Source organism: Pinus tabuliformis, chromosome Q (genome assembly GCF_031772625.1).
Source record: "Pinus tabuliformis cultivar Carrire ecotype Pingquan chromosome Q, CPIR1, whole genome shotgun sequence".
NCBI classification, from domain to species: domain Eukaryota; kingdom Viridiplantae; phylum Streptophyta; class Pinopsida; order Pinales; family Pinaceae; genus Pinus; species Pinus tabuliformis.
Window position 1 is genome coordinate 997,425,007 of NC_142296.1, and position 25,148 is coordinate 997,450,154.

The window sequence follows — 25,148 nt, forward strand, 5'->3', positions numbered from 1 at the left end:
CCCATTGTGGACTCCTAGGATTAATAAAGAGTCAATAGAGTCGTTATGAGACCCTTCTTGGGCTTTCGAACGATGTAAAAAGAATTAATTTTGAGTCAAAAATGAATTATGTAACCTCCACACCAAGTCAGCCTCAAGAAGATCAAGCCGGCATTAAGGAAGGCAATTTGACCTCATTGGAAGGCTATATATACAAGGCAGTTCGACTTCATTTGGAGCATCTCACTCTCTCTCACATAGTTCGATATCTGAAGCTAGAAGCTAGAAGTTGGGAAAAGTGCAAAGGTGAAGGAGGCTAAAAGGAGTGCGAATTTGGTCAAGGAGGAAGGGAAGAACAAAATCGAAGTCTTGGTCTCTCTCTCTCTCTCTCTCTCTCTCTCTCTCTCGTGTGGGCTAATTTAGGAGATCAAAGTCTCCTTGTCAAAGTCAAAGTTGTTGTTGATGTCGGAAGCTGCCAAGTCAAAGTTGCTAGGGTCGAAGTGTTGTTGCTGCTAGGTCAAAGGTTGGATTGAAGAAGGAGAGGCTGGCTTGGTGTGGAGGAGGTTTGTGTTTAGGTTTAAGAGTCTCAAGAATAACTATTGAAGGAAGCTATTGAAGGAAGATATTTTGACTAGGTTTTCCCCTAGATAGGGGTTTTGCCCTGGCAGAGTGCCTACATCTTGTGTCTTGTGTTTTTGTGATCTTCATGCACACATAATTTGGTAATTGCTTGATGAAAGATAATATAACAAATAAGTAAAAGAATCCAACGTAGTTCACAAGTAATTATCAAGAAAGAGAAATCTAACCCTAATTTTACTAGCATTGATTTCTCAACATGGTATCAGAGCTAAGGTCGAAGAAGATTGAAGATCACTTTGTTGGCTTGAAGGAAATGATTACTCCCTCTATGATAAGAATGGGATTCAATTCTACAGGAAGATGGATCAAGAAGATTGTCTACTACTTATTCAACAAGGTCAAAAGTCAAGGGTTCTTAGCTGCACTTACAGGATCACTTAATGATGATAATGCATGGATCATTGACAGTGGAGCATCAAGGCATATGACAGGGGAAAGTAAACAACTACAAACTCTATCAAAGGAACCATCTTCCCATGCAGTGGAATTGGGAGACAACAAAAGCTATGTTGTTAGAGGCTTGGGATCAACATCTTTGAAGCTGGAGAATACAGCAAAACTACATCTCAACAACATACTATCTGTTCCGGGTTTGAAAAAGAATTTGCCTTCAATTTCTTGCTTAGAAAATAAGGGGATAGAGTTGCCTTTGTTGATGGAAAGGTCTTGGTTTGGGGAAAAGATTCAAGTATTGATAAAGCTAGAGTTATTGGAGTTCGTGAAGCAAGTTTGTATAGAGCCATTACACCACCTCCTCAAGCCCTAGGTCATATGGAAATCTGTCCTATTGAGCTATGGCATAAAAGATATGGTCATCTTCACTATTGGGTCATTCCCACTCTTAAACATCTAGTTCATGGCATCCCCGATATCAAAGAAGATCATGAAAGAGTTTGTAAGCAATGCACTTTGGGAAAACATACAAGAAAACCATTTTCAAATAGTGAAATAAGGTCTAAAGAAATATTAGACCTCATACATTCTAATGTGTGTGGGCCCATGTCTGACAAATCACTTGGAGGTCATCTTTTCTATGTAACATTTATTGGCGATCACTCTAGAAAGACATGGCTCTACCTTCTCAAGAAAAAGGATGAAATATTTGAGAAATTCAAAGAGTTTAGATGCGAAATGGAAACCCTAACCAAAAGAAAAATAAAGACTTTGAGATCCGACAATGGTGGGGAATACACTTCTAAAGAAATGATTGCATATTGTAAAGAAATAGGAATTAAGAGGGACCTTATTGTTCCCTACTATCCCGAACAAAATGGAGTGGTCGAAAGAAAGAATAGGACAATTGAAGAAGGTGTACGAACAATGTTCCTTGATCAAGACTTACCGAAATTTCTATGGGGAGAAGCAGCGATGACAGTCGTATATATTCAAAATAGAAGTCCTCATAGAATTCTTGATCATATGACACCTGAGGCAGCATTCACAAGGAAGAAGCCAAGTGTGGACCATCTTCGAATCCTTGGGAGTCCTGCCTACATCCACATTCCAAAGGACAAACGAAAGAAGCTAGATTCTACAAGCATCAAATGGATCTTTGTTGGCTATAGTCTCTCCTCAAAGGCATATAGAATCTACATCAAGAAAGGGAGACACATTGAATTAAGTAGGGACGTTATATTTGATGAGAATCAAGCCTACAAAAGATCAAAGGATATTCCTATTGATTCTGATGACAAAGATCAACCTATATTTGAAGAAGAAGAAGTACAACTCGTTAACCCTTCTATAATTCAAGAAGAAGAAGAAGGACCAAGTGAGCCTATTCAACCTGTGGTCATATCAAGCACAAAGAAGAGGCCAAATTGGTTAAAAGCTACTCTTAAAGATGTTGAAGGGCATGGAGATGTGAAAGGAACTATTAAGGAAAGCAAAAGGTTGAAGAGATATTCTAGATATGTTGCATATATGACAAGACAACATTTCTGAATGGAACCATTAATGAGGAAGTATACATTGAGCAACCCGAAGGCTTCGAGGTAAATGGCAAAGATACTCGTGTGTAGACTCAAGAAGGCCCTATATGGTTTGAAGCAAGCTCCTAGGGCATGGTATGCAAGAATGGATACATACCTTCTAAGAATTGGGTTCGTGAAGAGTTCCATTGATCCAAATCTCTACATCAAGGTTGTGAATAATGGGCCAATCATTATTCTATTGTATGTGGATGATCTATTCATTACAGGTGTGGAGAAAAGAATACAAGAATGCAAGAAGACGCTGACAGCTGAATTTGAGATGAAGAATCTAGGATTGATTCACTATTACCTAGGTTTGGAAGTATGGCAAAATCCTGGGGATATATATTTGGGGCAAGGAAAGTATATCATCAAGTTGTTGCAAAAATTTGGGATGATGAATTCCAAGCCCATGACTACTCCTATGATCACCAATCTCAAGAAGTTAAGGAGCTCTGACTCAAGTCTCGTGGATCTTGCCTCCTATCATCAGTTGGTAGGTTCTCTGATGTATCTGGTAAATCTTAGGCCGAATATATGCTTTGCTGTGAACATCCTCAATTAGTTTCAATTGGAGCCTCGTCATGATCACTGGATAGCTGCCAAGAATATATTGAGATATCTTCGCGGCATGATACATCATTGCCTAAAGTACAATAGCAAGGAAGTCAAGTTGATTGGCTTCATAGATTCTGATTGGGGTGGCAATGAGACCAATGGAAGAGGCATTACCAGTGGATGCTTTAGTTTGGAATCTGCCATGATCTCATGAATGAGTAGAAAGAAACATCCTGTTGCTTTGAGTAGTGTTGAAGCAAAGTACGTGGTTGCATGTGAAGTAGGAAAGGAGGTTGTATGATTGAGGAAGCTTCTGACAGATTTGTTCGAGGAGCCTATGGATCCTACTGTGATCAATTGTGATAATCAAAGTTGTATAAAGATGTCTGGAGATCTCGTGTTTCATGCTAGGACGAAGCATATCAACAATAAGTTCCACTATATTAGGAACTTGGTGCAGGATGGGATCGTGAAGCTACAGTATGTCCCGACAGACAATCAGGTAGTTGATATACTAAGAAAGTCTCTTCCTAATAAGAAGTTCGAATATCTTAGAAGCATGCTTGGTTTAGTTGATATTGTTGATTTTTGATGATGATAGAAGTTTGGAAGAGATTTGTTGAGGCCTTGTGTGTAAGACACATTGCCTGGGAGGACATCTGGCCAGCACTATGAGTTGATCTCTATTTCCCGAAGTAGGGAGGGTGGCGTTGGTCATGGATCTCTGACCTCGGATATGCACCTAGATCCCTGGGTTGATGGTTAGCAAGTAAGCTTGATGGTATCTAAAGGGGCTGAAAGCTTAGTCCATCTTAGCCCCACTTGGATAGATTGCCCTAGTCAGGAATCTAGTCTGCGGCATTGCCGTGCCTAAACTATTGCAAAACCTTGGATAAATTGCCCTGGTCAAGAATCTAGTCCATGGCATTGTGGTGCCTAAACTCTTTATAGTTCATATAATTTGAGATCTTCTGTATGAATACCTCTCTAGTTAAGAGGGAGTGTTGAAAAATGTAACTAGGTTTGGTCTTCATAAAATGTATTTGTCAAAAGAATTTTTATTATTGTTACAATGACTTATTAATGCATGGGTTTCATGCTTGGGTCATCATTTTATTAGTCAAAGTCCCCATATTGGACTCCTAGGATTAATAAAGAGTCATTAGAGTCCTTATGAGACCCTTCTTGGGCTTTCGAACGATGTCAAAAGAATTATTTTTGAGTCAAAAATGAATTATGTAACCTCCACACCAAGTCGGCCTCAAGGAAGGCAATTCAACTTCATTGGAAGGCTATATATGCAAGGCAGTTCGACTTCATTTGGAGCTCTTCACTCTCTCTCACATAGTTCGATATCTGAAGCTGGAAGCTAGACGCTAGGAAAAGAGTGAAGGTGAAGAAGGCTAAAAGGAGTGCGAGTTTGGTCTCTCTCTCTCTCTCTCTCTCTCTCTCTCTCTCTCTCTCTCTCGTGTGGGCTACTTTAGGAGATCGAAGTCTCCTTGTCAAAGTCGAAGCTATTGTTGATGTCGGAAGTTGCCAAGTCGAAGTTGCTACAATCAAAGTGTTGTTGCTGCTCGGTCGAAGATGGAGAGGTTGGCTTGGTGTGGAGGAGATCTGTGTCTAGGTTGAAGAGTCTCAAGAATAACTATTGAAGTAGAGATTTTGACTAGGTTTTCCCCTAATAGGGTTTTGCCCTAGTAGAGTGCCTACATCTTGTGTCTTGTGTTTTTGTGATTTTCATGCACACATAATTTTGGTAATTAATTGATGAAAGGAAATATAACAAATAAGTAAAAGAAGCCAACATAATTCACAAGTAATTATCAAAAAAGAGAAATCTAACCCTAATTCTACTAGCATTGATTTCTCAATGCTACAATGGACATGTTCTTTCTTTTAGCCACTCCATTTTGCTCGGGTGTGTAGGGCACAATGATCTCTTTCTTAATTCCCTCCTCCTTGCAAAATTCTATAAATTCATTTGAGATGTATTCCCCACCATTGTCGGACCTGAAGATCTTTATTTTCTTCCCTGTATGATTTTCAACCAAAGCCTTGAACTCCTTGAATATTTCGAATGCCTCATCCTTGTGCTTCAAATAGTATATCCATGTCTTCCTTAAGAAATCATCGATGAAGGTGATGTAATAAAGATGACCCCCAAGTGAATGCACGAGCATTGGACCACATATATTATAATGAATGAGATGAAGGATGTCTTTTGTCTTGTTTTCACTAGAGGGGAATGGTCCCCTTGTCTTCTTTCCACTTGCACACCCAGGGCATACTCCATCATGTTGAGCTTGAACATCGAGGATCCCGGAGACCAACTTCTTCAATTTTGGAAGAGCATCATAATGTAGATGGGTCAACCTTCGATGCCATAACTCACTTTGAAGATTTGTATTATGGACCATAGCTAGAAGAGGTCTTCTAGTGACTTTATAGAGTCCTTCAAACCTAGTTCCCAATGTGAAGGCATTTCTCATATAGGATTCAGCAGGCCAAGTGAGTACTTTTCCTTTAATGAATGCAACCCTCATTCCTTTATCCTCCAAAGCAGATATCGAAACCAAATTCTTCTTCAATCCCGGCACATATAATACATCATGAAGCAAGACAGATTCCCTAGAGTTCAAATGAAATTTGACAGAACCAAATCCCTTTATGGGATGAGTGGTATTGTCACCAAGAATAATGTTCAAATTGGTCTCCCTCTCTACCAAATTAGAGAGAACCTCCTTATATCTAGAGAAGTGATGAGAGGCCCCACTATCAACCAGCCAACTATCCCAAGAATTTGGAGGAGATGAACTAGATAATGTGGAAATAAGAATATATTCAGATTGATTAGTAGCATTGCCTTCATACCTGGAGTTTCTTGACCTCTTTGGAGGACGATAGCTATCTTCACGATCATCGGGGGATTCCCTTCTTCAACCATTCCTTATTCTATCGTTTCTTCTTTCATATGACCTGTTGTTGTTGAAGCCACGGTTATTATTGTAGGACCTTGAAGAGTTTCTTCTTGGAGCATCTCTCTTTTCGAGACAATCTCGAGCATAGTGACCCTTTCGATGACAATTGTAGCACTCAACATCTCTATCTCGCCTTATTGAATCCTTGGAATCTTGATTAGATTGAGGAGGTCTTCTTGATTTTGATGGTTTTCCTTTTCCTTTCTTTGCATTCTTTTTTTTTTCCTTGAGCAACGTAGGCAGTGGGCTCTCCTTCATTTGATCCTTGAATTCTTCCTCTAGATATCATCCTTGATTCTTCTTGAGTGAGCTTTCCAACAAGCTCATCAAATGACGAGAAGTTATTGTTGTTACTTATAGTAGTAATGAAGGTTTCCCAAATGGGAGGGAGGCCTCTAAGAGTTACAATCACCAATTCCCTGTCAGGTGTGGTTTCCCCAATTCTTTGCAATTGATCTCTAAGACGAGATATCCTCATAATGTATGATTGCACAGATTCTCCTTTGTTCATCTTCGTGTCTTTGAGTTGATCTTTCAAAGAGATGATTTCATTCAAATTGTTGACTTCATACATGCCAACTATCTTATCATACATGTCCTTAGACCTTCTCAAATTTCCAACATACGCAAGTAGATTATCTTGTAAACCATCAGCTATAATTTGCTTTGCTTTTAACTCACCTTTCTTGTGCTTGTTTTTTACAACAGCGGAAGCATTCTCCAGAGGCTCAGGTACTCTTCCTTGAATGAAGTCCAAAACATCATCATTGTCAACTATGATTTCCCACCTGACTTTCCATGCAGCAAAGTTAGATGAGTCACCCAAGTTCTCATGCCCCTTGAAGAAAGAGGAAGACATTTTTACCAGAAGATTTTTCCCTTTTTCGATCAGCTACTAGAAAATGGATGTTCTTGCTCTATTTCTCTTGGGCTTGTCTTCACCTCAGCTCCGATACCAAGTCAATTTTTCATCAATTTGTTCTATGCTGCAACTATCACTTCAGTGATATCCAATAGCATCCAATTTAACAATTTACTTCAATTATCCAATGAGAGTAGAGCAAAAGTAGATAGAACAATTAGACAAATGCACAATGAAAGATAGCCAAGAGACGAGAGACGCAAATTTGGTCAATGACCAGGGAAAAACCCCACTAGGGGGGAAACCCTTGCAAATCTTCTTCTATTAGATTGTCTTCAAATGTTCAGCAGAGAGAGTACATGATCCAAGAGTCAAATTCAAACTTTGACCAGCAAATATCCAATTTCAATATCCAATATCCAAATAATGTAATGTCAAATCAATATACCAATGTAAAATATGATGAGGAAAAGTCAAATCTAGTCAACTATCAAATCTGCAAAAAGTCAACAACAGTTGACTACCCTAACCAATCAAGTCAACAACAGTCAAATCAAGGCCTCTTTTAATTCGATCAATGCTCAGTCAATGCAGCCTCTTTTGTTGGTCAAGGATCAGTCAAAACAGCTCCCAAAACTTTAGTCAAACCTGGTCAATGGAGGGAGAAAAAGTTCAGCTTTGTTTTGCGGTCAATAGCAGTCAAACTCCTCAAATATTCTTGATCTTAGTGCCCAAAAATGTGGCCTGATGAGACAGACCTTCTCAAAGAAAATCGAAGTCAAAAGGCTTCTTTTGACTCTTGGTTAACGTTGGTCAAACTTCCACTGTAGAAAGGTCAACACCCAGAAATAGTCCTGTAATTCGGCCTAGTCATAATCAGCCACCTATCCTTCACATGAGAGAGAAAAGCCTTCCACTTCTGAGTTGTGCGAACCAATAGGAATAGGAGAGAGAAGATGTGATGTGAGGTGATGAAGTGCCAAATGAGGTTTGAGGTCTCTTGTATTTGTATGAATCAATGAGGGTGAAAAGACATGTCGTTTGGGCTTCATGAGCCTACATGATGTTGAAGCCAACCTTGACAATTTGGACATGTGTAGGCTTTAATTCAAAAACACACTTTTCCTTGTCCAATTTGAGTGATTTTTAGGTCGATTTTGGTCCTCTCGAAAAGGGGAATTTAATGCAATAATAATTATCTCCATGAGCTATCCAAAGTGGAATTTGACTCTAGTTGCATAATTTAACAACTCTTAGGTGCTTCAAGCATTGCACAAACAAGAACAAAGCCAAAAATCATGGACCAAGCAGACATTTCTTTCTTTGGCTCAATATAAACCTGCCACACCACTCAAAGTTAAAATAACCAAGTCATTACTTAAAGTTTAAACAATACATCCTCCTGAGTTAATTAAACTTCATGTTTGAGGACTAACCTGGAGTTTAGCCAACAATGCCCATTTGTTGTTTGGTACTTCTTAATACCTTCGAAACAATTCCACTTCTAGTCTCCCCACAATGTAGATGGCACAAGCAAACCCAACTTAAGAAAGAGGTAATATGTGATCAACTCCTTAGTCCGCTCAATTAAAAATTTATCACTTCAATTGAAATTTTGCCTTAAAATTTAACCAAGGCTTCCACTCGTGAGCTTGGTGGTCAAAGGGATCCCCAACCTGAAACGTTGCTTGACCAAGAGCTAAGCTATTTTTGTTGAGGTCTTTACATTAAATTGTACGAAGGGAGACCACTAGATGAAATGGTCCTTAAATGAGAGACTTTTACAAAGCATGTCACCATTCCAAGTAAGGTCATGCTTAATAGCCTCACATGCTTTCCAAATGCTTTGAACAACAAAAGTTCCCTAGATTTGACTTTAGCAAGGATAGATTATATGCAAGTTGACATTCCCCCAACTCCTTTTATCCAACAAGGCTCTTCTTGTTGATTTTTGGTAGCATCAGATGTGCTCTAAACCTCAAAATTTGCAAGGAGGCTAGGACACATGTGTTCCACAATACCCAGAAATCGTTTTGAGAAATTCCACCTGGAGACAATTTTATTAAAATAATTAATTATTTTTAATGGATACAGTTTTATTAAAATAATTAAAGGGTATTAATCAAACTGAGGGTGAAACTTCTAGAAGAAGATGGAGAACAAGTCCAAATGATCTGGGCCATTGATTAGAATCTAATCTGGGTTGTTGATTACTCAACTGGAGGATTATAAGAAGGACTTCAATGGGCATTTGGAAAATATATCGAACAGAGATCAAGAGATCGAATTTCTCAGAGAGGGCAACGCCACAGTTGCTAGAGAATCGATCAAGGTGATTTCTTACAATGAGGGGCAGGGATAATAGGCCGAAGGAAGCTTTCCAGATCTGGGGAGTGCAAGGCAGAGAAGGCAAAGTGCCACGCAGAGGCAGCGCACAGCTTCAGAGGGAGTTTGAATTCCAGCTAGGAGAGACGAGATTTAGTGTAGGAAGTCAGGGTATGAGACCGGAAGGCCTGGAGATCGAATTTCCAGTCAACAGGAGGTCAGCAAAGGGATTGACGCAGAGCCCAGCCAAAGTGATGCAGTTCTGCATAGGGTTGACGCAGAAGCTGCGCAGAGGCAACGTGGGGCCAGTCAGCAAGCCCCGATTTCAGAATCGAATCTCCCAGAACAGTGTGAGATTTCTCTCACTAACATTTTTGCCAGTTTCTCTCTATATCGGATAGCCAGCTGGGCATCCAACAAATTGTACAGAAATTTACTACTGCTTAATAATACAAGCCCTCAGCTGCTGCACCGGTTTTCCCTCATTGGGTTTTTCTAGCGACATTTGTCCAAAAATAATAGTGTCGTGTGTTGTGTATTTCTTTCTTACTCAGTTTCTTGTTTTTGCATTTAATTTAATTGGTGAAGGTTGCAGTGTATTGGTTTCGGTATTTGCTGTAGTATGCAGTAAATAATTTGATCAGTAATTTAACAAATAGAAGATACTTAATTAGTTGCTGCAGTAGAAATTTGGGTCTTCCAAATTTTCACACTTCTCAATATACAATTATGCAAAAGAGCTTTCCATCTCTCCTTGCCATCCACAACCCAAATCACCCATTTTGCACAAATCACTTGACCCTGTCTAAAGAACCCAATCTAGAGTCCATCCCACTCCTTAGGGCTAGACCAGAGACCCCAATCAGCCAAATGGAATCCCTTTTTCCCTATATGTCAAACTAGAGAAAGTCATGAAGGAATTAATCGATCCTTGACAGGTCACATTAGATCAAACCCAACAAGATGTGTAGTACACATGGGTAGCAACAAGGAACTTATAACAAAAATGAAACCTAGCTGCTAACAGCGTAGGTTTGGAAATCTATTGCTCTACTTTCATGGCCAATGTTTACAACATAACCTCGTAGAGAGCCTTCAACAAAACCTAAAAGGAAAATGAAATCCTCAAAAACTTTTAAAATTTGACCAAGCTAAAGCCATAACCACCTTGACTGGCTAGCCAAAAAAGAATGTCATTTTGAAACAATGTATAGTATTGAGTCATGGCCATTTGGAGTTTGGCACTCAAGGCGTTGCTCACGATATGAATACAATCCATAGTGTTATCCATCAACTACTCCTCCTCTAAGATGGTTAGAAAGGGAATCATCTACTAAATGCCCATTGACCCTTTTCCCAACATTATGTTCAGGGACAGGGATAACCTAAATGAACCCTTAAGCAATTTGTTAGTGTAGAAGATAATTGAAGACCTCTACTGTTTGAACATTTAAGGTTGGGGCAACTAGCAACCTTTCCTAATCAATCTAAATAAGCCAACTTCCTTTGATTTAGACTGATTGATAGACAGGCAAGCTGAAGCATTAAAGAAAAGAGTCTCAGTAGCCCAAACAAAATAATAGACAAAACATAGCAACATAGATGAGATGACAAGCCACTCCACACGATCATAGGCCTTTTCAAAGTCATGTTTAATGAAAAGTGCCTTCATCCCTGAGCATTTGGCCCATGCAATTCTTTCTGAAATAGCAACAACATTGTTGAGTATCTATCGTTCTCTAATGAAACTCCTTTATTTTGGACTAATGGTCTGCAACAAGATAGAACTATGTCACAAGACCAAAGCTTTGACTAGAATCTTGTAAGAAACATTCAAAAGGGTTATTGACCTCCAGTTGGTAATCAATTTGGGTTACCCACTTTACAAATAAACTTAATGACACCTATGTCAATGAGGCTACTAAAACTCTTTTCAAACAACTTTCTTATATACACTAAGAAGGTCATGCTAACAAAATCCCATGTGGCCTTATAAAAATTTGCACAAGTACCCGAGAAAGCCAAGTTACTTGTCATTGGCAATCACCATCATCACTTTTGTCAATTCTGGCAAAGTCAAATCCCAGTCGCACATTCTTTCTTGTTCCCAAGATATCTTTATAGGGATAATATCAATGTGGGTTTGCATGGCCATCGTATGTGTAATAACTTGAGATAAAAAAACAATACAATAATAGCTAACAAATTCTTGCTTAATGTCTTCCTGGTTTTCTGGCCAAAGTCTTTAAGGTTCCTACTTTTTAGAGGACTCCTTTATATCAAGATCTTTGAAAAAAAAACTTTATGGGTCAATCCTCAATTTTATGTCAGTGCAAGCAAAACAAATTTGGGCACCCCTGTCACCCTAGGCACGCTAAATTTCACCCACACTCAAGAATTGTCTACGTTTAGTAACTCACCTAAATTTCTTTCTCATACACTATGAACTACAACCACTAAGAAACTTCTTCAAACACTTCCTTGGCCACTTCATGGCATGAGCATTGTAAGGCCACTAGCTACTAACCAGACAGTCACAAGAATACCATAACTCAACCAATGGCATCATTCCAACACCCAATCCATCCATCTTACCTCATGACCTAAGCAATAAATTCCAAATCCACTCAACAGCATGGATACACATTGGGTGTTGCAAATGGGAGACATTGAGCAAGTATCTAAATTTTGTTTTGCCTCTTCGTCACTCCTCAAGATCTAGAGAAAACAATAGATTGAAGATCAAAAAGGCCAAGTGTTGATTTGGGGTAGCATCGGATGTGCTCTAGCCACGAAAATTGGTGGAGAGGCTAAGGCACATGAGATCTCCAAAACCCAGAAAGGGTTTGGGCAGATTCTAAACAATTTGGGAGATATTAAAATAATTAATATTTTTAATGGAGTCCCTAAGTCTAAACTTAGGGAAAATAAAATATTAATGTGAATTAATATAAAACTGTGTTAGAATGGTCCAAAAGGCATGGATCAAGCCAGATCTAATATCAGCCGTTGATTAGGGACTTAATCTCGGTCATTGATTTGTCAACGAGAAAAGTATAAGAGGAGGCTTGAGGGTCACTTGGAAAACACACCAAGAGATCAAGATTTCGACTTTCTGGGGCTGGGTTTGCTAAGAAAGTTGAGAGAGTGATCAGAGTTGCAGCTGAGGGGTAGTGAATACAGAAGCAGAGAGGCAGAGATAGCACCGGGAGGATCAACGCAGTAGCCGGAGAGAGGGACGCAGAACCAGCTAGGGCTCACGCAGAGCCAGCGAGGAGCTGCACAGTGCCTCAGAGGGCCAGCGTGAGTGACGCAAAGGGCCAGAGGACTGACGCAATGCCTCCAGAGGCTGACACAGGCCAAGCCAGAGTGACGTTGGGCTAACGCTGGGCCAGGAAGGGTTGACGCAATCCCTAGAGGCTGACGCCGGGTTTCGTGGGGCAGATTGGAGCTGTGGAGCTGCCGGAGTGTTTATCTGGGGTTTCAGCCGAAATATCTGCTTCCGAGTAGAGAGGTACTACTGCCGAGATTTTTCTCTATTCAGTGAGCTGGATTTGTCACCCAAATTGTATTCTGAAACTGCTTAATAAATCAAACCCTCAGATCGCTGCACCAGTTTTCCCACATTGGGTTTTTCCGGGGACATTAGTCCAAAAACGACGGTGTCACTTGTGTGCTTATTTCTATTTCCTTCAGTTGATGATCTATAATGTGTTGAGCATGTACTTGTATTTATTTCCAGTATTTAGATCGTATATAACTTGTTAATTAACAGAACAAGTAGGTAGGAATAAATCAGAAAGTACATGAAGGGTTTCTAATGGTTAGACTTAGAAATTCCAACAGTAAGCTCCCCTAGCACTTGCACCCATATACCCTCTGCACAATCATAAAAGAAAGTAACATGTTCCAGAAGCATAGCTATATCAAATTGCTTCATAACTTGTTTAGGAAAAACTATAAGATTAGACGAAAAGTGAATCATAAGCTAGAAAGGGTTTGCCTTCCTATACTTTTTGGGGTCACAAAGGACAAGTCTAGATTTAAAGCTTCAGGCCATATGCTCCCTCTAAGGCATACGAACAAGGTTGAACCCAATCCTATTATCCTGGGACTTCACATTGTTAAAGTTTCCAGCCAGCGACCAGTGAATTTTCAAGAGTGTTCAACGATTCAGCCCCACAGAGATGCTCTCTCCCCCCACTTCAATGTGGGAATACATGTTGGCAAGGTTGAGGACCCTGCTATCAAGATTCTTAAGTGCAAACCCCACTCTATTGGAGCTAATTCATAGAAACCTTTGCACATTGATGAAAACTTTGTCTCACAATGGAACAAGAGATTTTTAATTTTCATTGACAATTTTATAAGAAAAACTTTTGTTTACTTCTTGAAGGAGAAAATGATGGAGTGTTTTAAATTGTTTCAGCCCTGGTGGATAAGGAGATTGGAAATCCACTAATGAAGATGAGGTGTCACAATGGTGGTGGGTATGCCTCAAATGGCTTTTAAGGCATTTTTGTGAGCAAGAGATCATCGAGCTTAAAATTCACGGTGCCTTATACTCTGCAATAGAATGGAGTAGTTGAAAGGAAGAATAAGGCATTGATGGAGTGCATAAGGTGCCTGCTGAAGAATGTTGGATTGCCAAATATCTTTTGGGAGGAGGTGTCCACCACAGCAGCATATTCTCAAGATCGGTTGCCCTGAGCAACATCAAAATCAAAACCTCTCTCTGCAGGATTGTGTGGAAGGAATCCAAATGTTCAGCATTTGAAGGAATCCAGTGCTCTTGCATATGTACATGTGTTTGATGAGAACCGGAGGAAGTTGAATGACAAAATTGTAAAATGTATCATGATCAGTTATAACAGTGATACTAGAATTTGCAGGCTTTACAGCGAAGTTAAAAAGAATCCTGTCAGAAGTAAGGATGTGATCTTTGATGAAAAGGCAGTGTTGCAGATGAGGGTGGAAAATTTCACCATGGGAAGATGCTGCAGAGAAACAAGTTCAGAGGTTTAATTTCAAGCTTGATTGTGTTATTGTTGGTTCATTTGGAAGCATAAACATGGACGCAGGGATCCAACCCCTACATGTTTGAAGGTAGAAAAACCGTTGATCAGGAGAATGATCAAGTAGTAAAGTCATAACCTAGACCAGTGAATCTGAAGAAGTGGAGGAAATTATTTTTTAACCACCTGTTATTAGAAGATCATTGAGTGATTGGAGATGACGAAAAATGTTCCAGGATTACACTCTGACATGCCACAATCAGAACCTTCATTTGAAAAAACACTTGAGGGTATTCGGGTAAAGCATCAGAAGTATGCAATAGATCTAGAACATTTTGTAGGGAAGGCTTTGGAATGGGCTCAGCAGCATGACTCTATACACTCTCGACTGAGTGGGAGTGTTGTAACTGCACAGTTATACAGTGTACATAATGAATAAATCCAACTTCAGGGAGCTGAAATGTTTGGCTGCAGTGACAGTTGGAGTTTCAAGTTCTGCTTGTGTGATATTCATGTACACATACATTTTAATATATCAATGGATAGAGATGCAATTTCCCTCATTTATATTGTGTATAAACATCATTTCAGATTTGTGAAACGATGCTGAACAGAGTTTTATTTTTCACTGCAACTTTTCTGTCTCTACATTCACTTTCCTTCCTGTAATTGTGCAGCAAAAGAAAATGAAAAGGATCTAGAGGTTCTTACACAGCTCACTGTTCTTACTCTGATAGTTATATTGGGCCCATTAGTAATAGATAGAGCTTTGTATTGATCCGAGATCCATCTAAAATATCCTTTAACTATTTGACTTGAAAATGTAACGAACCACACGCACTTTTATCACTAAACAATGCACGCCACAGTCCCATTGAGTTGATAATGTAACGAATCACACTCACTTTTATCACTAAACAATACACGCCGCAATCTTCCATCAAGCCTTTCCTTCCTTCCACATTTAAATCCAGATTCCAGAATTCCTGTTCTTTGGCCTGTACTGCGTTATATGCTCTGGTATACATCTCAGTCACGGCTTTGTAGTCAAAGGGTATTGCATGGTAAAGCTCATATTGTAATGGAGTTCCACTACCCTCTCTTGTCAAAAAGAGGCATTCAGCAAACCCAAGAAAACATATGAAAGAGGATTTGTGCCGTATACAGAGAGAAATCGCGTACAGGAAAATTATTGAGGAAACGTTTCTTCTCTCCATTATTTCCGTGTCTTTGCTCTGTATTTGTGATCGAGTACGAACCAATGTGTGTGTGTGCTATTGATGTATAGATCTATGTAAATGCAAACAATATTTTCTAGCACATAACAAGTAAAAGTTAACAATAATTTTTTCAATTCATTGGTCTGGTTACAAAGACACGGTTCAAACTGAAATTTGAATAAGCCTTTGACATACGTATATGGTTAAATAACATACTTTACGAGGAATATGGCTTTGAATTTGAATTAGATGTAATTATGAGATCTCCCATTTGTCCTTAGAGGATTGGCTACGGCCACCATAAATAGGGATTGAATTCGTTTCATATATATATAGAACTTTTTACATTAATTTCCCGAGCTATGAGATGTCTTCAAATCTTCAACGATGCGATCGGCATGTGGTCGTCGTAAATGATTGGAGCCGCTAGATGCAAGTGATGACAAAACGGAAGAATTTTGCGGGAGAGATACTTGGGGATCTTAATCAAAATGGATTCTTTGAAGGTGCAAGTCGATTGCATTTGAGTTTAATACTCTTCAAGAGGAGCTGGGGAATAATTGATGAAAGATTCTTATATGGTGTAAGCTTATTATATTTCATTCTAATACTGAGAGGGGAACAATCGAAAAAAAATAATCATATCAAAGAAAGAAAAAGATAAAGCTTACCCGCAGAAATTTCTTCGGAAGTGCAGTTTATCTTAAGCTGTCCAGTTAATTCGGATTCGACAGAATTTAAATGTCCGCCGATCGTTTCCAAGCGGTGCCGCGTAATTTCAATGCTGCTGCTGCTGCTGTCCATTTTCTCTGCAGGAACCGCGCAATACCAAACAATAGCCCGTAATTATAAGTGACTGAATCCCGGGATTTCTTCTACACAGCGTCGATTGCACCCCAATAAATGAATTATTGCGCCTTATCTCAAGAAACCAGCAAGGGTCGCCAGATCGAGTCCAGAGTCCTCCCTAAAAACCCTCAAAGAACTTGACGAAGAATATTATTTGAGTAAACCAACTTTGCAAGTCCGAATGCGAAAGTCTCTAAGTGTTTCAGACAAGGCTGCTAACAACAGAAGGTTACCAGAACTACAAGGGCCCTATCCTTCCCCATTTTCTCGCTGGCCTGCAGGTGCACGTTTGCCGAAGAGTGAGATTCTCTTGCCGTTGCATCACTGTTTATTCCTCGCTAAGTACGCAACGATAATGTACTTATTAGGCGTAAGTCATCCATCCATGGTATGTGACTTGCTCAGATAGTTGTAGCCGGTGGGATGTCCAGGAGAAAAGTGGTGTGTTTAGCTAATGCGTACGGCCAGATGGCTGAAGTTAGTTGAGATCATATTGTTTTTCCTTTCAACCTTGCCCGTTGAATTTTGTGACTTATTGATTGCGTTTTATTGCTCTGAAAGACACTACAATTTGTCAGTGTTGATTGGGTTTTATTGAGCTGAAAGACTCGAGTGTAGTCCGGTGAGATGTTTTAGCGTTGTATTTGAAAATATAAAAATAAAATAAAATTACTTATAAAAAGTGAAATTATTTTATTATTATTATTATAAGATATTAAAAAATTAGTAATTGTGATTTGAAATATAATTGTAAAATATATTTTGGTTGTTATTTGTTTCAATCTGTTTTAAAATATTAAAAATTATTATTTAATATATTTTAATATAAAAAATTAAGAAATAATAATGTATTATTTATCGTTATTTGTAATATATAATGTGTTTTTTTATGATTTTTGAAATATTAAATGTTATAATTATATTAAGTAAATATAAAACGGTAAATATATTTAGTGACTATAAATATATAAATTTAAAAAATGTTAATTTTGAATTTTTTATTTATTATAGAGATTACAAAATTATTAAACATTTTTCATGTTAATTTTTAAATTAGTATAAAAAATATTTGGCCACTTTTGAATAAAGAAAAGTATTAATTACTTCGCAGAAGAAAAGAAAGGTATTAATTACCTATTAATGAGATATCTCACTCAATTATGGAATGCAATAAAAACATAAACAAAATCTGATGTGACCATTGTATTCCTGGATTTTTAATTAATATAAAAAATATTTTGTCAAATTTCTTTTGCCACATTTGAATAAAGAAATGTATCAATTACTTAATTATGAAATGTCTCACTCAATTATGCAATGCAATAAAAATAAAAACAAAGACTAATGTGACCCATGTACTCTTGGATTTTTAATTAATATAAAAATTAATTTGTCACCACTAAATAAAGAAATGTAAGATTACTTAATTATGAGATGTCTCACTCAATTATAAAATGCAATAAGAATAAAAATAAAATATGATATGACACATGTAAACTAGTTATTTGAGGTATTATGCAATAATATGTCCAAATTGACAACCAATCCATGAGAGATAAATGTCAATAAAATAAATTGTAAAAAAAATAATAATAATTTAAGAGTTACACTTTGTTAAATTGAAAAATATTTCTTTTGTTTCACTAAATTAGTAGATAGTCAACAAATACCCAATGCATAATCCAAACAAAAAAAAAATATATATATATATATATATATATATTAAAAAAGATATTTATAATTTCTTTTTATTTTATTAAAAATTGTAATTATATGTAATTTTTTATTTAAAAAAAAAAAACATTGAAAATAAAAGAATTTCTTTCATTTATAATTTCTTTTTACTTTACTGTATATTTTTTATTATTATTCAACATGGAATTGACACCCATAATAATATTGATATTATAATTTAGCTAAAAAGCATATGTATATTTTTTATTATTATTCAACATGGAATTGACACCCATAATAATATTTGATATTATAATTTAGTATGAAGAAGATGCCTAATCCTCAACCTACCCAATATGCTTATAGTATTGTAAGTTGGAATATCATGTTTATTCATGTCTCATCTACCTCTATTTTAGATCATGTGATCCCTTCAAGTGCCTCATTTACCAAGTCCCTTCCAAAACAATCCATCCATGTAATCTTAGAAGACAAAGGAAATAAATCCATGGTCAAATCTTACTTTTCTCCATTGATTCTACTTCTGCTTCTAAAAGTTCTACACTTGCAAAAAAAGTGAAGGGAAAAGGGAGATGTCATTCTAAATTTACACCCAAAGACATGGTGACTTCTATTTATTGTTATTTTCTAACATTTGGTACACAATATTTTGGACATGATGATACTTATTGACATTATATATATATATATATATATATATATATAAGGGAGACACAATGTTATGTGATGATGATGTCATGATTTTATCTACGATATATGATATGCTACCATTTTATATTTACTTGCTTATATATTTCTTTTAAATGGGATTTCAAAGGTGAAATGTGAATATTTAATAAATGGAAAAAGAGTTGAGCCAGACCCTAGTTATACTTAACTAAAAGATTTGTGATATATCATTTTCCTAAAATACTCTTTTATTTTCATAAAACTAATAAATGAAATCAGTCAAAGGAGGTTCAATGAAAAATTGTTTTCTATTGGGATAAAGGTAAAGGATTGCAAATGGTAGAAAGATAATTCTTTGTGGAGATATGCTACACCTTGAAAAATTTATTGGAAATACTGAGAGGGGGGTGAATTAGTATTTCACTTCAGTTAATTAATTTTAAATTCACAAAGCATTAAATATCATTAGCATCATATCAAGACATAAATCAACATCACATCACATGAACACTACATAAGAATTTTTAGGTGAAAACCCTTCCAAGAAAAAAACCATTGAACACTTTTAATACACGTCTTGAAAATTACATCAACAAGAAGCACCAACTTCCAAGATTTATAGAACCAACTGAAGGAGGCACCAACACCCTCGTTTATGAGCTCCAACCTAAAGGAAGATTCAACTCCCTCATTTACCAACAACGACTCGAAGGAGGCTTCAACCCCCTGGTTTATTAGCTCCAACTGAAAGGATGCTCTAACACCCTTGGCTTTATCAACTCCAACTGAAATTATGCCCCAACACCTTGCACAAGCACCAACCTGCCCTAGCACCACCCTACCACCCTGAAGTGTTCTCAGGCTCCAACCTTAAGGACATTCCAATCTCCACCTTGCACCACCCTGCTACCCTACTCAGCGAGCCACCACTTGCCCTAAAGGCTTTGACCTTCAAATAATTTTCAGATTGGATCCACCTATGCTCAATAATCAAATCTACTTTAATAACACCATTTTACCAATGATATCCAGTAAACAAGACAATTTGGTTACCAAGCCAAAATTAGCAATAGTAAACCCTTGCTCATTAATAACATCAAGTCTCAGCATCAGTGTATCAAAATTTGATAAGCTCACACAACAACTTACTCATCGAACCATTCTACTCAATCATCTCAGATGGCAACATACTCTTCAATATCACCACTCAATACTCTTGCACGTAATAAGCATGTACAAGGTTTATGCGTGAAACCCCTAGCTCATCAATTCAACAACAACATCATACTCTCACTATTCAGCGTCATAAAAAATGTATCCAAGAACAACGCATACTTGAGGTAGCATATCTATATCAACAAAACTCTGCAACTTGATCGCTATAACGACACTTTCACAAGCTTGGCTCCTAAAACGTTTAACACACTGGTGCTAACACATTTGCATTGACACAATCAAACATAACCTTCAAGTCTAATATTTAATAGAGCCTCTACGAATACAAACCTTCTATCGACCTTGTGATTATAATATCTCACAAATACATTTAGTTACTTAAATTGGCAACCCTAGCATTTTCCAACAACGATGCCCTCTTTAGGAGTACAAGCATCAACAAGTTCTTATGACAACACAAGGCAATATCTTCTTAGATCAAGTCCTTAAAAACGTGCTACAATTGGCGTTATGCAGAGATCTTTTAATGATAACGATAGTCAAACAAAACTCAGATTCAACCTCATACCTCAAGACATCTGAAAGAGAGATCTGATCATACCACAATTTAAGGTATCTGCTTTAGTTTTGACAAGAGTTATGACCTTGGAGATGCACTTATCAACCTTTATCTTCTGTCAACATAGCCTTGTGATTATGCCTACAAGTTCTTTAGTCCTTGTAATGATTCTTCCCTTTTATGGCCAAGGCAAGCCTCAACATAGTCTCTTAACAATGTGGTCTTTGGCTTCCCTTGTTTACGGCCTCGTTTCCCTTCTATTTGTTACAACTTCTATAGGAATTAGAAAGGCCTTAAATTGGACTTGAAAACCCTCAACCTCTGTTGTAATACCTCCTCATACTAGTCCTTAAATTCAAAGCATCTTTCAAAATCAAGCTAAGGTTCTTTTGCCTCGTAATATCTCCTCAAATTCGATCATAACAGTGCCTTAGATAGGCCTTAAAACTTGTCTTCACAAGGCCCATAAATAACCCTTAAATAGTAGGTAAAACAACCTCAGTTGATGACTTCAAAATTAGCAAAAATGTGCTCAGAAAAAAACCTAAAATATACTTCAATCAGACCTTAGAAAAACTCGAATTTTGAATTATAAAATGGCCTCAGGAGGGGACTGAAATTCAGCCTATGAATAGGCCTCAGACTACACCGAATAAGCCTCATAAAATGACATTTAACACAACTCAGATAGCCTCTACCTCAAAGTTGAAATAGGCCTCAGGAGGGTCCAAATTAAAACTTATAATAGGCCTCATATAACACCAAAATACTCCATAGAACAGGCCTCAGAAGGGCCGAGATATTCCACAGAATTTTGGTCCAAAAAATTCAAATGTTGCCTCAAAAAAGGGGTGGGGTGCGCTGCTACATAATGCCTCATAATAGGGCTAAAATTAGGCCTTAGACGCAACCTAACACCCTCAGTGAAGTGCCTTGAAAGAACCTTAGGAAAATCCGCAATTTGCCTCATAACAACATTGAAAATCACCATAAACAATGCAACACTTAAGCCCGAACAACTCTACCTCACTCTCAAGATAGGTGTGACATTATAGATCTCAAAAATCAAAATGAACTTATTACATAATAAGCATTAGAGTCTTGCCTAGGGAGGGCAACCAAACTCTTATTTATAGTAGAAAGAGGGGGCATAAAAGGGGGGTCGGCATGCCTTAATACATGGAGCTGACTTGTCCCAAAAATCACTAATTTAAATTTTCAAATTATCATTCTGACTAAGCCGACTTGATCACCATTTTTGGATCATTTTCACAAGTAAATTTTCTTAACACAATCCTCCTTTAGAAGTTGATTTTCAGCTAGAAAATTCCCTATTCGAAAGGTTGATTGGGTCGACATAGATCATTCAAGGATTTCCTTAATATTAATTTTATATTTGATCAATCATAACATTTCCCTTAACACTTTAGAGGGGGCACCTTGGTCATACCATTTGGGGCTCCAACTTTGAAGGGGCATATTTCCTCAACCGTGAGGAGTTATGTGGCATGCCACCTATTGTTGGAATCGACACAACGAGGAAAATTAAATTATGATGGTATTTCTTACAAAAACATTGATCTTCATTGTCATTTTCTTCATCAAAAGTGAGGCTTCTTCTAGTTGTTGCTTGAATTGACATCAATGACAAGCAAATTCAAACAATCTCCCCCTTTGGAATTGATGGAAATGTTAGAAAATTATATATTACAGAGCAAATTCAAACAATCTCCCCCTTTGGAATTGATGGAAATGTTAGAAAATTATATATTACAGAGCAATGGAACACTTGCAAAAATATAAACATGGAAAACACATAAAACAAGAGAGACACAGATATACGTGGTTCACCCAGTTTGGGCTACGTCCACCCCGAATAGCCAGTCCTTCCTTTCTATTATCCAGCAAAATGAAGAGACACAACCTACAGCAGATCCGCTGTAATATCCTCTATTTTCTCTCATAGTCTCACCTCTCTGCTTCTCGCTCAGAGAATACACATCTATTTCACAGCCTCAATACGATACCCTCATACAAAGATAAGAGTTGCCTTCTAGGGCAAAAAAAACCCTAAACTAAACATAAGTTCTACCGTCAGATCATCCGTCTAATGAACAGCCCAGATCGACTAGAAATTACTATACTTTTACAAGGCAATTTTATAGTTGTTTTTAGCTTCGGGGGCGCTGCCCCTGAAACCCCCGGCCAGGGGGGGCTCCCCAAAGGTCGCAGCCGTGCCCCCCTCCCTGGACCCCCCCTGCAGCGAATATTTTACGGGCTACAATTTCAATCTGGGGCCCAATGTGGCGATACCTTTGAATACAGAAGATAATCAGGCTCCACACCCAACAATCTCCCACTTGGAGACTGATTATAGAAACTCCACCGCTGCTTCATTTGCTGGACAATGACTCCTCTTTGGACCTGGTTGTTTCTCATCTTCATCGTCATCCTTGAAGACCAATTGAAACTGATCATATTCTCAGTTTCTCCCTGGTTACAACTTTTGTTAGCATATCTGCAGGATTCTGGCTAGTGTGTATCTTTTCCAGCGTCAACTCTCCATCTTCCAACACTGATCGTATGAAATGGTACTTGAGCTGTATGTGTTTAGTCCTGGAATGAAATGTTGAGTTCTTTGCAAGATTAATGGCACTTTGGCTATCACTGTATCATGTGCCCATATCATGCTCCTTACCCAATTCACCCATAAACCTTTGTAACCAAATCATTTCTTTACTAGCCTTTGTAGCAGTAACATACTCTGCTTCTGTTGTTGAAAGTACAACAACACTTTGGATTTTTGAAATCCAACTAACAGCTATTCCAGCAACAGTAAATACATATCCTATAGTGCTCCTCCTGTTATCTCTGTCACCTGCCATATCTGTAGGAATTTACAGGGTAAGTTCCTCAGAAAGAACACCAAAAGGACACCGCTCACAACCAGATCACAGATCAATACACCAGTATTTTTGACGTGGTTAAAACCCTCAAAGAGGGAAACAGTCCACGGCCTGCGCCAACGTGGCTACTACAAGCAATTTATTAATCAAAGAATGAAAATTTACATAAGCTTCTCTCATGCACGGATTACCCGAACAATGACCCTCCATGCGCTTTAAATAGAACTCATGAACCAATCGGGTGTCAAGCCACGGATCAAGTGTCAGTAATACCGAGGAGAGAGTGAACCGTCGGATCACTACATATCGTGACCGTCGGATTGTAAGTTACAAAATGTACAACGGTAAAGAAACACACTTTACCTAACTCTATACTAGACCAAGTTGAACTTAACTATTTCCTATGTGCTGGAATATCCTAACATCCCCCCTTAAGAACAACTTGGGACAGGATTGAAGGATTTACAAATATGACACAATAGGAGAAGGAAGGAGGCACTAGAGCCTATCCCCCCTTAGTGACAACTTCCTGAACTCCAAGCATATATCGAAGTTTAGTGAACTTCGCCTCTGTGAGAGCCTTTGTGAAGATGTCTGCAACCTGATCATCTGTTGAACAATATTGCACTTCAAGAACATGGTCATGAATGAGCTTTCTGATGAAGTGCATGTGTAGTTCAATGTGTTTGTTGCGCTGATGCTGGACTGGATCTTTGCATAGCTGAATGGCACTTTGATTATCACACCAAAGTGTGGTTGGATGCTGCTGCTCAAAGCCAAACTCTGATAGGATCTGACGAAGCCACAAGGCTTCCTTACTAGCTTCCACGGCACCACGATACTCTGCTTCTGCTGATGAAAGAGAAATGGCAGCCTGTTTCTTACAAGCCCATGTAATAGGTCCTGAACCAAGAGTGAAGACATAACCGGCAGTAGACTTCCGATCATCAGGGTCACCAGCCCAATCAGAATCAGTGAAACCAACTAATAGAGGAGCTGCTTTGGCACTGTAATGAATCCCAAACTGTACTGTACCTCGAACATAACGAAGTATTCTTTTGGCTGCTTTCCAATGACTTTCACGGGGGTTTTGCATAAAACGAGCAACAAGGCCAACAACAAAGGAAAGGTCAGGACGAGTATGGGTTAAATACAAGAGTTTTCCTACAAGTTGACGGTATAAGGTAGCATCAACTTCAGGAGAAGTACAAGAGACTGAAAGTTTGACTCCAGACTGAAAGGGAGAAGGGGCTGGCTTACAGTCTTCCATGTGAAAATGACGAAGAATATCACAAGCATACTTGGACTGGGAAAGGGAAATACCCTCCTTGGATTGCAAGACTTGAAGACCGAGAAAATAGTGTAAGTGTCCTAAGTCTGTCATTTCAAATTTCTTTTTAAGGCTGGACTTCACATGGTTTATAAGGTTGGGATCACTACCAGTAAGAATAAGATCATCAACATAAAGAACAAGGATGATAAGAGAGTTGCCCACTTTCTTGGTGTAGACAGTATTGTCAGAATAACACCTAGAAAAGCCAGATTCTAAAAGAAAGCTATCCATTTTGGCATACCAAGCCCGAGGAGCTTGCTTGAGACCATAAAGAGATTTCTTAAGTCGACATACAAGGCTGGAGTCTGTTTGGATGAAGCCAATGGGTTGTTCCATATAGATTTCTTCATGCAAGTCCCCATGCAAGAAGGCAGATTTAACATCCATCTGATGGACTTCCCATTTTAAA

General features: G+C 38.1%; 1 protein-coding gene across 2 annotated transcripts in view; it reads right to left on the reverse strand.

Moving 5' to 3' along the window:
* LOC149222825 (long chain acyl-CoA synthetase 6, peroxisomal-like) overlaps positions 1-16,917 on the reverse strand; it is a 343,129-nt gene extending 326,212 nt beyond the window's left edge. Inside the window, exon 1 of one of the 2 annotated variants that reach the window (XM_089385641.1) lies at positions 16,224-16,917. In XM_089385641.1, the coding sequence (XP_089241767.1) occupies positions 16,224-16,356 (133 nt within the window). In that variant the 5' untranslated portion in view covers positions 16,357-16,917. The remainder of the gene's footprint in view (positions 1-16,223) is intronic. The other variant, XM_089385640.1, reaches the window with a different exon arrangement.
* Between the last annotated feature and the right edge of the window lie 8,231 nt (positions 16,918-25,148).